Source organism: Ursus americanus, chromosome 28 (genome assembly GCF_024610735.1).
Source record: "Ursus americanus isolate L20-20 chromosome 28, mUrsAme1.1.p, whole genome shotgun sequence".
NCBI classification, from domain to species: Eukaryota; Metazoa; Chordata; class Mammalia; order Carnivora; family Ursidae; genus Ursus; species Ursus americanus.
The window spans coordinates 36,545,995-36,559,002 of record NC_142154.1 but is presented as its reverse complement, the minus strand read 5'-3'; the positions used below and the strand labels follow the sequence as shown (position 1 = coordinate 36,559,002).

Sequence of the window (13,008 nt, the reverse complement as noted above, 5' to 3'; positions counted from 1 at the left end):
GAAAGGCTGAGAAGGATTTTCATAGACTAAGGTAAGGACAGTGGGGAGGACATTCTAGGAGGAGGGAAAAGCTTGAGAAAGGGCACAGGCAGAGGCCCCCAGGCAGACACTGTGCTTGGGGAAAAGTGAGTTATGGGTGGCCACAGCACAGGTTTACAGCAAGACTTAGCAGGAGATGAAGTTAGGGTGGACTAACTAGTTTTAAGGGCAGGTTACAAAGGACTGGAGTTTGAGTTTTGTTTGTGGGTAATGAGAAGCCATGGAAAAGGATGATGTGACTCCAAATTCTAAGTGGATGGAGACAGCTCCACTTAGTCCCTTCAACCACAGTTCAGCTATTCCCTCCTCCCTTCCTGGATTAACCTTCACGGGAACACGTGCAGGACTCTGCTGGCCTGAGCCCCCCTGGGTCATGTGACCCTCACTCTGCCCTTCCCCGCTCCTGGTCCCCCCTGGTGTTCTGACTGGGTGAGGACCCTAGGTTCTAATAGAACAAGAGCAACCTTGGAGGAGAGCCTCCTGGTGGCTGTCCGAGGTGCTGAAACAATGTCTCTCCCAATCTTAAACCCTCCCATTTTAATGACCAGTTTCCATAACACTGTTCCTGTTGGGTAGAGAATATCATTCCCACTTTACAGATAAGAAATATAAGTCCTGAAAGTTAGCAGAACCAGTGCTAGGAACCTGGTTTCTCACCTTCCAGTTCAGGGCTCTTTTGCCCCGCCCAGCAGACCCAATGCAATTCAGCAAAGCATGCCTCAAGTGACTCCACGGCTGTTGCCAAGCTAACATGTAAAATACCTAGACTTTATTCCTATCTCCAGCCCTATGTCCATTTCCCCAAACATTGACAGGTGTGTCCACCCCACTATGCCTCCTGAGACTGACTATTCAGGGTGACCCACGGGTGCTTGGGTGGACCTGCTTGGACCCATAGTTGTGCGTATTCATGACTCTGCTTGCTCCAACAGGAACCCCCGGGTGTAGGTCATCTTGACACTCTCCTTGATGGGAGGGGTGCTAGGCTTGGAAGAAGCATTGTTCCCCTACCATTCTCACAGTGCACCAATAATTACTATCATTTTACGTGTGCTTACTATGTTCCAGGCACTGAATGACAAACTTTCCATATGAAGATTCTCAGTCTCGTGGCAAAGCCTCCTCTTAACAAATGAGGAAACTCAGGCTTAGGCAGGATAAGTGACTTGCCAGGAGGCAGAGTGGGGATTGGGAGGCAAGGATCTGAACTCAGTATTGTGTGGTTCCATGGTGACCTGTCAATCAAAGTCTATCATCTAACCTATGAGAGTTCAGTGGCTTTGTGATCCTGGGCAAAGTCACTTATCCTGTTTGAACTTCAGCTCCTCATTTTCAAATTGAGGAACATGAAAGTGCACCTTCACCAGGCTCTTGTGAGGGATAGAGATGAAGCATGCAGCGAGGACGCAGAAGTGTTTGCTACTAGTGTGAATATGATTATCGCTGAGCACAAGCTCTTTGAAGGCTGGGTGGATGTCTGATTAGCCTTTCCGTACCCCCAGCTGCCCCCCAAGTCCTTGGCAGAGTAAATATCTAGAGCTCTGGGAAAGAAGGAGAAAGAGTGTGAGGGCTAGCACACCCAGAGCGCCAGGTGGGGCTTGCTCCTGCCCCATATCCTCATGGCCTCTGCAGGTTGGGGACCACCTGGCTGGAGCATCACGTCACTGGACTCCCAGGGGTGGTTCTGCACTACCTTACTAGTGCTCCTGAGGCCATTCTCAGCCCTCAGAGACTCTGCTTTCCTAAAGCTATCCCCACATCCTCCCTAAAAAGCCCGTGGCCGGGACAGTTCTGGTGGGAAGGGCCAGCTGAGGATGTGGCCTCACACCCATTACCATGTTGGTTACTCACATCCGATAGCAGGCAGTACTGATGTGACTCCCATCTTACAGATGAGGAAACTGAGGCCCAGCAAAGTGAGGCAACATGTCCAAGTTTAGGGAGACTAGGATGGAGGTCTCTAAACACTCAGAAAAGGGCTCTTTTAATTAGTCTCTAATTAATTGCTCATCCTAAAAATCTTTCCAGGAAAAGGGCAGCTGCATAAATTTATAGGCTAACTAGCAAATAAAGGCATTGCTAATTATTATTGACTGCAGGGCATTCTGGGGAGGGTCTCAGCCAAGTCGGCTCTGCTGATTGCCTCAATCCCTGACCCTGACCAGAGTTAGCTAATTGCAGGAAGTTGCATTCATTCAGAAGCTGGGGTAAAGGCAACAGTAATGAGTTCCCTCTTGGAGTCTGGTGCATGCAGGAATGAGTCACGCTGGACGAGAACAATTGACTGTTCTGTAATCACCTCCAGCAGCTCCTGCTCAACACCCAACAGGGACTCAGAAGAGCCTTTCCAGGTATAATGAGGCTGGGCAGGAGGAGATGGATGAGAATTCACGGGCTCTCACCAGGGCAGTTTGGCTTACAATCTGTCTTAGCCCCGAGCCCCAGGCAGGTGGGACTCCACAAAGAGATGATTCCTGCAAGTGCCAAGTCTCCCAAAGTTCAAGGGCAGGAAGTCATTTGCATCCCAGGTGGGAGGAAGAGAAGCAGTGGGCTGGCCTCCAGACTGCAGGAGCCCTGGCCTGGGGGCAGTGCGCACAGAGACACTGGCCTTCCTAGCCCTCGAAGGGTGCTAATTCTTCCTTCGATTGAGGAACAGTGACCAGGCAGGCAGTTGGGGGTGAAGAAGGGGAACATGGGACTCTCGGCAGACCCATATATGATGTGTACAACCTCTCCCTTGGCAAAGACACACACACACCCCTCCTTGCTCCTACTTTCCTTTATATTCCCCAGAGGGGTGTGTTTCCTGACATGGTCCATGGAGTCCACAAAGTGGACCACCTTAGAAATCAGTGGGTTCATTTCCCCCTGCACACTTATCATTTACAGATGAAGGAATTGGGACCCTGAGAGAGTTGGCCACCTGCCCAAAGTCATAGTAGCCAAACTGGGACCAGGGTCAGAAGGCCCCACTAACAGTTCTGGTGTGGTCAGTTCACTTCTGCTTCTGTCTCCTGATCACTTGGTGGCATGAAATTTTTAATCCCAAACAACTATTCTCTCCCACCCGAGCCCCAAACCTAGGGCACTCCGTTTTTCTGTGGAAGTGATGGCCAAAGCTCACACCGATCAACGTGATTTAGAAAGGAGACCTGCAGGAGGAACAGACTTCTTTCTCTTTCAAAGATGTCACTAGAATTCATTTTCACCCAATTTTATCTGCACTAGGGAGGAGGAAGAAGGAACTGAGCAGAGTTTTGTTCTAGAGACCAGGGCAACCTGCCCGCAAAAGTCTCCAGGCACAATCCACACTCCCACACCATGACTAGAGCTTCCTTATAGATCAGAGGATCTCCACCTTGGCAGCACACTGGCCTCAACTAGACCAAAAGTATCAATGTCTCGGGGGTGGGGGGCAGGCATCGGTGTTTATAAAGCTCCACAGGTGATTCCAATGGGCAGCCCAAGTTGAGCACCACCCCTTCCTACTCAGAGTGAGGCCACCGACCAGCAGCACCGACATCACCTAGAGCTTGTCAGAAAGGCCACCCCCACCTACTGGATCAGAATCTGCAAGGTCAGAGGGCCCACCGCTGACTCATACACTCACTAAAGTGTGAGAAGCACCGGGGTGAGGTACCTTCAACAGTCCATCTCTCCACCTGGCAGCAATTTTGCAAGGTGTTCCACTCCAGGGGTGAGGAAACCCAGCCTGAGAGCGGTTAGCTCACTGGCCCAAGGTCACGCAGTCGGTGCCAGGACAGCCAGGATGTGACCCCAGTCTGGTTCCAAAGACCGCAGTTTGTACTACACCAACCACTTCCTGCAGCGCAATGAAATACACGGCCGTGGGGGACCCCCAAGCGCTTGGGTCCTCAGACCCACTGGGCATGCCCCGCCTTCAAACAGGATTCCACTTCCACTGTCAGGTTCCCTAACCTCATAAAAACCAGCATAATTCATGAGAAAGTACAAATAGTAAACATGTGGGGGAAAGGTTCACTCTCCCTAGTAATCAGAGAAATGCAAATTAGAACAACATCGAGGAGCCATTTTCTACCGATATAACTAGCAAAAAAAAAAAAAAAGAAAGAAAGAAAGAAAGAAAATAGAAAAAAGAAAAAAAAAGGATGTTAGCAAAGTCGTTTTGAAATAGGTACATTCGTACATGGCTGGTGGCGGTATAGATTTATATAACCCTCAAGGAAAGTAATAGGGCAACATCCATCAAGAGCCATAAATATATTATGCCCACTGACCCTGGGAATTCACCCTAAGGAAATAATTCAATAGGAGAGGAAAAGCTGTTTGTAGGAAGATGCTTATTGCAACATTTGCTGTGAACATTGGAAACAACTCAATATTCAGCAGTAAGGGGATGGCTGAGTAACCTGGGGGGCCCGGCAGCTCCTGCAGTGGTATGTGGCTACTTAAAATGATAATTAAGAAGCCCGAGCAGCAAATGTGGGTGAAAGCAAGTAGTGTGTGTACTGCAGTTCTCATGATGTAAAACACTGTGTGCACAGGATTCAGACAGGGAGGAGCTGGGCTCAGTGACAACAGCTGTTCCAGGGTGAGGGGACAATGGAAAGACCCTCTCCTTCTATTACATCTACAGTCACAGAAACCAGCGGAATCGGCCCTTCGAGAACAGCCTGGGGGCTCTGTGGTCCAGAGCCCTATCTCTGAGCGGGCCACAGAGACACTCCCATTCTTCATCCCTGGGCAAAAGGCCACATCCCCCGATTCTCCTCAGAGATGGGAGGAGCTGGTCCCTCCACTCCTGTGTGGGGTGGGGAGTCTGGGGCCATGGGAGACCCTTCCCATCTTACCATGAAGCCCGGGGCACACGTGCAGCTCCCAGTGATGCTGTGGCAGTCAGCGCCGTTCTGACAGGTGCAAGGCAGCCGGCAGCCGTTGCCGTAGTAGCCAGCAGGGCAGGACTCGTTGCAGTGGTGGCCAGACCAGCCTGGCTGACAGGTGCACGCTCCAGTTACTGGGTGGCAGCTGAGCAGAGGACAGAAGAATGAGAGGACAGTCTGGCCAGGGAGGCAGCCGAGTCCCACCCTCTGCCCACCCCAATTCTGGTCTGCCAGGGTAGCAGGATCCAGGGGCCTCTGAGGTTAAATTGCGCACTGCCTTGTTTGTCAGAAGGTGCCAAGGTCACATGGTTTTAACTGGGGCTCACGGTAATTTTATAATTTGCCGCAAGTCACATAGTGAGGAAGCAGCAAAATCGGGATTATAACACAGGTGTTCTGACTCCCAAAGAAGTGCTCTTTCTAATACAAATACACGGAGTCCAAAGAAAAAGGCAGTCTTCTTCAGTCCCTTCCCTAGAACTAGGACACCCAGAGCCTCACTCCCACTGTACCAAGGCAGATGCCTGGCGTAAGGGCAGGCACGAAACGGTTGCAGTGATGCCCAGTGGTTCTGCATATCGTAGATACTCCACGGACATTTGCTAACTTAAAATGAGACCTCAGGGCAGATGTGGCCTTCCGCCTCTGGCAATGTCTACACTGGAGAGAATACCTTCCATCTGGGCTTTGCTAGTGCTTTTTAAGGGTTAGTGTGATCGTCTCCATCCCCATCCATCCCCCCCGAGGCAGGGGATGCCCGGCATGACCAATAGAGAGCGGGCATTCCCTGGCTAGCTGAGGTCTGATCCAGCAGTCACTATCCATTCATGATCAGAGGGGATGCCAGTGTGGTGACTGTGTGTTTCTCAGAGCTTCTAGGGGCAAGGTAAATGCCCAATGGCCCCAGCTACAGTGTCTGAAATCCATCACTACATTTGCTCAGAGCCCACACTTCCCACTGGGCTGCTCCCAGCTAGAGCAGGGCAGGGGTATTAAGGTCGGCACATTCCTGGGAGATCTGAGACTCCTCTGATGGGCAGTTTGGCTTGAAGACTCCCCATCTTGCCAGTCTTTCTTAGAACTGTGATACAGCCTAACGCTTTCCACCCAGCCTTCTTTCCTTCCCTCTCCTCCACATGGGTCAAACCTACACTGCAGCGTGATGTTTTCCCAGCCTCCCCAACCCCCTCCCCATTTTCCCTCACAGCTGTCTCCCTAGTAAATCTCTTGTATGTGGGGAGAACTCAGACTAACACTCCAGAGAAGACGTTGGATGGTAGTGACAAGCCGACCTTCCTAGATTTCCTGTGTCACCTGCCTCTCAGCTCCGGAGTCCAGCTCAAGGGATAGGATCAAAAGAAACATGCTTTGGGCTGGCAGGGGAGCCTGGGTACAAGTCTTCATTCTGCTAAATTCCACAAGGACATGGGCTTTGTCTCACCGGGTGACTGGTGGATCCCCAGTGCCTGGATCCTCACTGCCCCATTAAGTACCTGGGAGTGAATAGTACTTTCACTACGAGTAATTACTGTCTGTGTCTATGGACTTGTTTATCATCTGTCTCCCCCACCAGGTGGCAGCTCCATGGGGGGAGGCCCTCTGTCTATCTCACCTTCTCTGTATTGTACCCCAGGGCCCCGCAGAGTCCCTGGCACATTGGAGATGCTCAGTACATATTTGGCAAATGAATTAATGAATACACTAATTGTGTGAAGCCCAGCCAAGCTCTTTCTCTTCCGGGAGCCCTGGTTTTCTCACAGAAAATGAGGGATGGACAAGAGCAGACAGTTCCTGAATAGTAAGTGGAAGTAGCTAATAATCATTTTGGAAAAGGTTTAGCCTCGTTCATTACCAAGTCAGAATAACAACTGGAAATCACTTTTCCTCTAACAAAATAGTAAAGTTTTTGTTTTGTTTTGCTGTTTTTTTAAAGAAAAAGAACAATACTTGATGCTGGTAAAGTGTTCTGGAAAACTGTTTGGGGTGATGTGTCAAGAGTCCTAAAAATATTCAGACCCTTTGGTCTTATAATTCCATTTCTAAGATTCTAGCCTAAAGAAACGATCAGAGTTGTGAAGCAAGATTTATGCACAGAGATGTTCCCTAAAGCATTATTTATAACAGTGGGGAAATGGAAGCAATTTAAATAATAATGTGACCAGGCTATTAAAGCACCAGGCACTTCACACATATTTCTAATCTTCAGATAAGCCTGCGAGTTAGGCATGAGAGCCTCTATTTTACAGACGGCGCTTGGAGGTTATGTGACTTGCCCAAGGTCGCACGGCTAAGTCAGTGGCAGCGGGGACTCAAACCCAGGGCTGTCTGACTGGCTCGTGACGCCCCTGACAACAAAGTGCTTGTTAAATGAATTATGACAATTTGTATGAAGGGATGTCAGAGAAGTATTCAAGTGTTTTCCAAACTTGTTAGTGATATAAGGTGAAGTGAAATAAGGAAATTATATACAGTCATGATCTAAAATATGGAAAAAAGATGTCTATATATATACACATATATATACATAGTGAGAGAGAGAGACAGAGACAGAGACATGAAGAATGAACAAATCACAACAAAATGGTTTTGGGGCTCACCTCTGGGTTGAGAAATTATGAGTGATTCGAAGTTGTTTCCTTAAATTTCTATGTATTCTCGAACTTTCCCAAACTGGGCATCTGTTACATTTATAAACAGATGTAAAACAATGAAAACTGTATGTAGAAAAGAAGACTCATGCAAGGGGATGAGGGCTTAAAGACTTCCTGACCTTCCTGGCTCCAGACAAACTCCTCCCTGAGCCCCACACTGTGAGGGGGAAACAATAGGTTGCACGGGTGCTATGGGGCGCGGGGGCCCCCCCGCGTGGTGGCCCTGACCTTCAGCCGGACAGATGTGGGCCACGCCACTCTGTCTCAACACTCTGAGCCAGCCCTTCTCGGTTCCAAACTTCCAGGGGCCTCCCCAGGGGTTAGAGGGACTGGCTCAGTGACAGCCCTGGGGACAGACACACGAGGACCTAGCAAGCAGAGTTGGCCGTGGCCATCAGCTCCGCCCAGCCCCAGCGATGCCAAAGGGTCTCAGGCGCGCTTCTGCGCTTCCCATCGGTGGACGCTCTCAGCGCAGGCGCTGGCTCTGGTGGGCCCACCACGCTGTGGGGAGCCTGCAGGCACGCGCCGGCTGGCACACGCTGACTTCTAAGCACTCCTGCGATGCCCGCTTGCTGTCTCCGCTGCCCGTGTTTTGGCTGCTTAGGGCTGTGTTCGGTGCCAAATTTACTTTCCACTCTGAGAACCAGAAAGCTCAAAACGGATTCTGAAATCACTTCTTTCTCTCTTCCTAAAATTCTATGTAAAAAACAAGATTTCTAGTTTCTTAATTTGATGGCTTATCATCTATTATAAAACTTCTGAAATCCCTTTCAAGAGACAGTGAGGAGCGATGGCTGGTGGAGTGGTTTAGGACCCAGCACTGGGTGCCTTCCTCACGTCCGCTCTCTCCTAGGCACCCCCTGCTCCCTGCTCCCCTCCACTCCGTGGGGGCACAGCCATTCCCTTTGGTCACATGGTGGGCAAGTGACTGCTGGTGGGGCTCAGACAGAAGTCACAGCGGTGTTCAGGCTGGCTCAGTTTGCTCTCAGTGTTATTTTTTTTTTCCTTGCCTTTCTGCCATTTTCCCCAGATACAGATTAATCACAAGTTAATAGGAGCCGAAAGCTGAACAATACAGGAATCTTTCAGGGTGGATTTTTCTGTCTTTTTTTTTTCTTCTTTTTTTTGGTTGCTCTGAGATTTCTATCAGTGCTGCATCTGTTGGCTAAATAAAATCTTTCAAAGGTAATACACGATCATGCTGCTAGAATTCGTCTATGACAATCCAGTTGTGGAGGGGACACGACAGAGGCCTGACACACGGGCATTCTCTTTCTCAAGGTTATTCCTTTACGAAGGAGGAGCATTTCTTTGTGTGTGCAACGGAGTGTTTATAAAGAGAACGACGTGATGGGGGAACCTCGCCAGCCACTTCGTCCTTCCCCAGGCACATGGATTCAACCCCTTTGAAGCAGCCTCTCCAGAGGGGGCACCAGGCAGACGGAGGCTGGGGCCGGATGAGTACGCTTTCCTTTGGTCGGGGGCTAACAGTACTCTGTCCCCCTGGGAAAGATGCTCAAGGCCTTGCAAGCCTTCTCGGTGGGGCTCTGTCGTACGCTCTCTTGGAAGCCAGGGGGACAACGGGGCTAGGCTTCTGGGGATCCCACACTCCATGTCTCAGGGAGTTGGGGGGAAGCGTCCCTTCCAAAGACCACAAGAGAACTTTTACCCCCACGGGGCTGACGAAGGTGATGGACAGATTGGGAAACTGAGACACGGAGAGGACAAGTACACATAACAGGGCATTTGCTCAGACAGAGGTACTTCTGAAGGCAGGACTCAGGGGTTCCAGACCCCACCCAGGACAGCTTAACTGCCTCAAGACTAGAAGTCAGAGTCCTCCCTCTACTTTTCTTGGGTCCCAGAGAAGGCTCTGTGATGGGACAAAGGCTCATGGAAGAGAGGAGTGACCTGTGTCCCCACAGAAGAAGAGAGGGGCTCTCTGTGACCGCGAGAACACAGCCCCGGGCAGCAGAAGAGAGTACAGTCAGGCCAGAGGCTCTAACCGTGGGCGATGTAGCCTCTCCCCTCTGCACCCAGGAAACAGCTTTGCCTGTCGGAACTTGGGGGGCTGGTTGTTGCTGCTGGCGTCCAGTGGGGAGAGACCGGGGCTGCTGCTGAGCACCCGGCGAAACACATGAGTTCCCACATCAGAGAATTATACAGCCCAATTGTAATAGCGGCCAGGCTGAGAAAGTCTTGAGTGAGAGTGAATGAAAACGTGTGAGTGTCGTGGGTTCCGTTATAAGGGCCAACGTGCCGATCACTAAAAAAAATAATAAGGCAGACATCAGCTCGGGGGCAGAACCACCCAGAGGAATGGGCTGTTTCGAAGGAATTCAGGGATTCTTCTCACTGAAGGTCTGCTCTGTGCCAGGCACCGGGCCACGCTGAGGCCGCAGAGGGGGACCAGCCAGGCCACTCCCGCCCTCAAGGAGCCTAGGCTGTGACACAGCTCAGTGTCATGCCGACATCGAGGAGCCCAGCCTGGAGCCCCAGTTCTAAGAAACACTACTGACTCCTAGTCCCTGCCACAGGACACGTGTTAAAGACACTAAAGCAAACAGTCATCAGTGTTGGATGGGCTGGGATTAGCGACGGAGAACAGGGAGTCCTTCCAGATTAATAATGCAGCGAGGACTCCTTCAGAGGAAGAATAAATTATGCAGGGCATGGCTGCTCAGGCACAGGAGGAAAACAATAGCTCTTTAATTTGGGGGTTGGTTGGATCTCTGAGGCAGGGATTCTCCCTGCACTGGACCTCAGCGGCGGCCTTGCTTCCCGGCCCCGAGACAGTCCTCCCTTGGCCGCCGGCAGGGGTGGGGGCTCCCGGTGCTGTTCTCCACCAGTGCAACAGGCTGAGGCAGCTGCCCAGCCCCTGGCCAGCTGTATGGAGCCCCTCTCTTGAGAGGCTTAGAGCTCTTACCCTGTCCTCCAGACCTAGCCCAGATGCCACCTCCTCCAAGAAGACCTCCCTGACCAGCACAGCAGTTTCCTCTGGTGCTTTCTATACACAGCCCTGGTCACAGTTACTTGAGCACATGTTGCGACCGATTCTAAGATGCACTTTTCCCCACATTTCACATCTCAGATACTGGGTGTGCTGTACAGTCAATGGTGCGTCATGGTTGCGTGGACAGCATTCTCCTTTCTTAGCAGTACATAACACAGAGCTGTGCCTCACTCCTGCTACTGTCTCATATTTGCAGAAATATGGTAGAAGGTGCTCGGTGTGTGCGGGCGCTCCAGACCCGAGTTCCTGAGGGCTGGACTGGTGCTGAGGGACTCTCTTTCCTCCTTGTGGTCGGCCCTGCAGGCACTTGGTGTTTGCTGAGTGGAAGACTGAGTGAATGAGTGCTCGGGTCATAGACGGGCCCGCTCGGCTGGCCGCAGAGCCCCTTTCATCAGCCTCCTTCCCAGCCCTCTGCCTTGCGGGTGGCGACACCCTAGCCACTCAGCTCTGGGGACTAAGGACCAAGGACTGATTCCACCTGAGCCACAACACTTGCTAAGATGCCCCTGCTTGTGGTGACCAGAGGCTCTTGGGGGATTTGTGGAGAATCAAAAGCTGGAAATGAAGAGGGGGCTGAGGCCGAGTCCTGGCCATCCCAGCAAGCGGGCTGCAAAGAAGAGGCATCTCTGGCCTGCAAACGATAGCCCCCTCCCCCCTAGCTGCCAGTCCTGCCCTGAGCTGTCCTGCAGGTCCGAGGGGAGAAGGGAGACTCCCCCACCCTTCAGCACCCAGATAAGAGGCAGCCACATCAAGGGCCCTGGAGGCCCTCTCTGGGGCCAACAGCCTCATTTACTACCAGAGGGTGCTGCCAGCTGCTGCATGAAGCAGGAAGTGAAGAGATGCGGACAGGAGGACTGGGGGGCGGCCCTGGCTTCTCTGCTCCCCAGATTCAGGCTCGTCTGGAAGCAGCGCTTGGTGCCAGCTTCAGCTAAGGTGGACTCAAGCCCAAAAGGGCACAGAGTGCAGGGAGAGGCTGGCCCTGATCTCTGTCTCTCCTGCTTCTCCCCCTTCCTGCTGGGACAGCCCTCTCCAGACCCCGGGAGAGCACTACTGATCTCCAAGGTCCCTTCCAGTACTGGCCCTCTGTGGCTCAAGCCCCTGCTTCTGCCCCAGCAGTCTTGTCTCCGGGCCTCTAGGGGTTGGGGAACGGCTAAGTTAGATGTGGGACCTGTGGAAGGGACATTTCTCAAGGACAATGCCCTCAGAGCCTGTGGCACGGGAGCCCAGCCATCCCAGCACCAGGGGACCCTGCGGCTCCATCCCACCCCGCTGCCCTGAGGATGGCCAAACTCCCTCCTTGCTCCTTTGTGGTGGGTCTCAGGTTGGCCCGTTTTCCAAGCTGGCAGCCGGGTGTGGCAGACAGAGGCAGGTGACTTGGGTCCCAGTCCTGGCTGTCTGTACAGCTTTGGCTTCCCCTTCTTTTCATCAGAGTGGTTAGTTAGCAAAGGCAACTACTGAGGTCCCAGCTCTTTCGCTGTCCTGCCTGGGTCACCGAGCTGGAGACAGGGTCGGCTGGGGATGTCTATGCCCTGAGAAGTCCCCTCTCTACCAGTGCCTGCCCACCCAAGCATCCCCAGGCCACCCGGACCCCAGCTCATACCTGATGGTGTTGTTGGCATTACAGGGGCAAGGCAAGGTGCAGCCTGGGCCATGCAGTCCCTCGGGGCACAGCCGCTCCTGGCAGCGTGGGCCTTTGTAGCCAGGCTCACACTCGCAGGCGCCGGTGGTGGGCGAGCACTGGCCCCCATTGTGGCAGTCACAGCGCTGAGAGCACTGGAAGCCGAACGTCCCGAAGGGGCACTCCTCTTGGCACCTGCAAGACAGCAGACCGGGGCTGAGGCTGTGCCCCCTCGCCACCCCTTCCAGATCCATCCAGCACGCACCCTCTGCCTCCAGGCCCCGGGCCTGGTGTGCTGCACCCGATCCCAGCCTCCCCTGCTCCCTCTCGTCCTTCAGGAAGCTCCTGAGGTTCAGTCCCCCAGTCAGGTCCCCGCTTCGTGCCTGGTCCCCTTCTCGGTCCCCCGGAACTGAGTTTGTACTATCAGATTTCATTGCTTCTAAGCCTGAAATGTGGTTATTTCATTTTTTGATTGCAGTAAAATATATGCAACATAAAATTTACCCTTTCAACCGTTTTTCAGTGACATTAAGGACATTCGCATTTTGAGCAACCATCACCACCATCTCCAGAACCTTTTCATCTTCCCAAAGCTGAAATTCTGTACCTGTTAAACAATAAACCTTATGCTTTTAAAATACGTTTGAGCATTTCCGCCATCGGTTCCGTCTTCTTACAACTTGCGGCATGTCATGGGTTAATTATCAGTGTTCTCATTCTTAGCAGTAGATACGATGATGCATTTTCCCATCCGTGGCCTCTTAGGTGTGATGAAACGTAGTCCTTTCACTTCTACTCACTGTTCCTGTTTCTTTGTCTTTTGGG

General features: G+C 52.0%; 1 protein-coding gene across 2 annotated transcripts in view; it reads right to left on the bottom strand.

Annotated features, from left to right (window-relative positions):
- Positions 1–13,008, bottom strand: part of MEGF11 (multiple EGF like domains 11) — a 216,994-nt gene that overhangs the window by 46,206 nt on the left and 157,780 nt on the right. For both annotated transcript variants that reach the window (XM_045810629.2, XM_045810631.2), the window contains exons 8-9: positions 12,166–12,378; positions 4,872–5,046 (exon numbers count right to left, since the gene is read on the bottom strand). In XM_045810629.2, the coding sequence (XP_045666585.2) occupies positions 4,872–5,046; positions 12,166–12,378 (388 nt within the window). The remainder of the gene's footprint in view (positions 1–4,871; positions 5,047–12,165; positions 12,379–13,008) is intronic.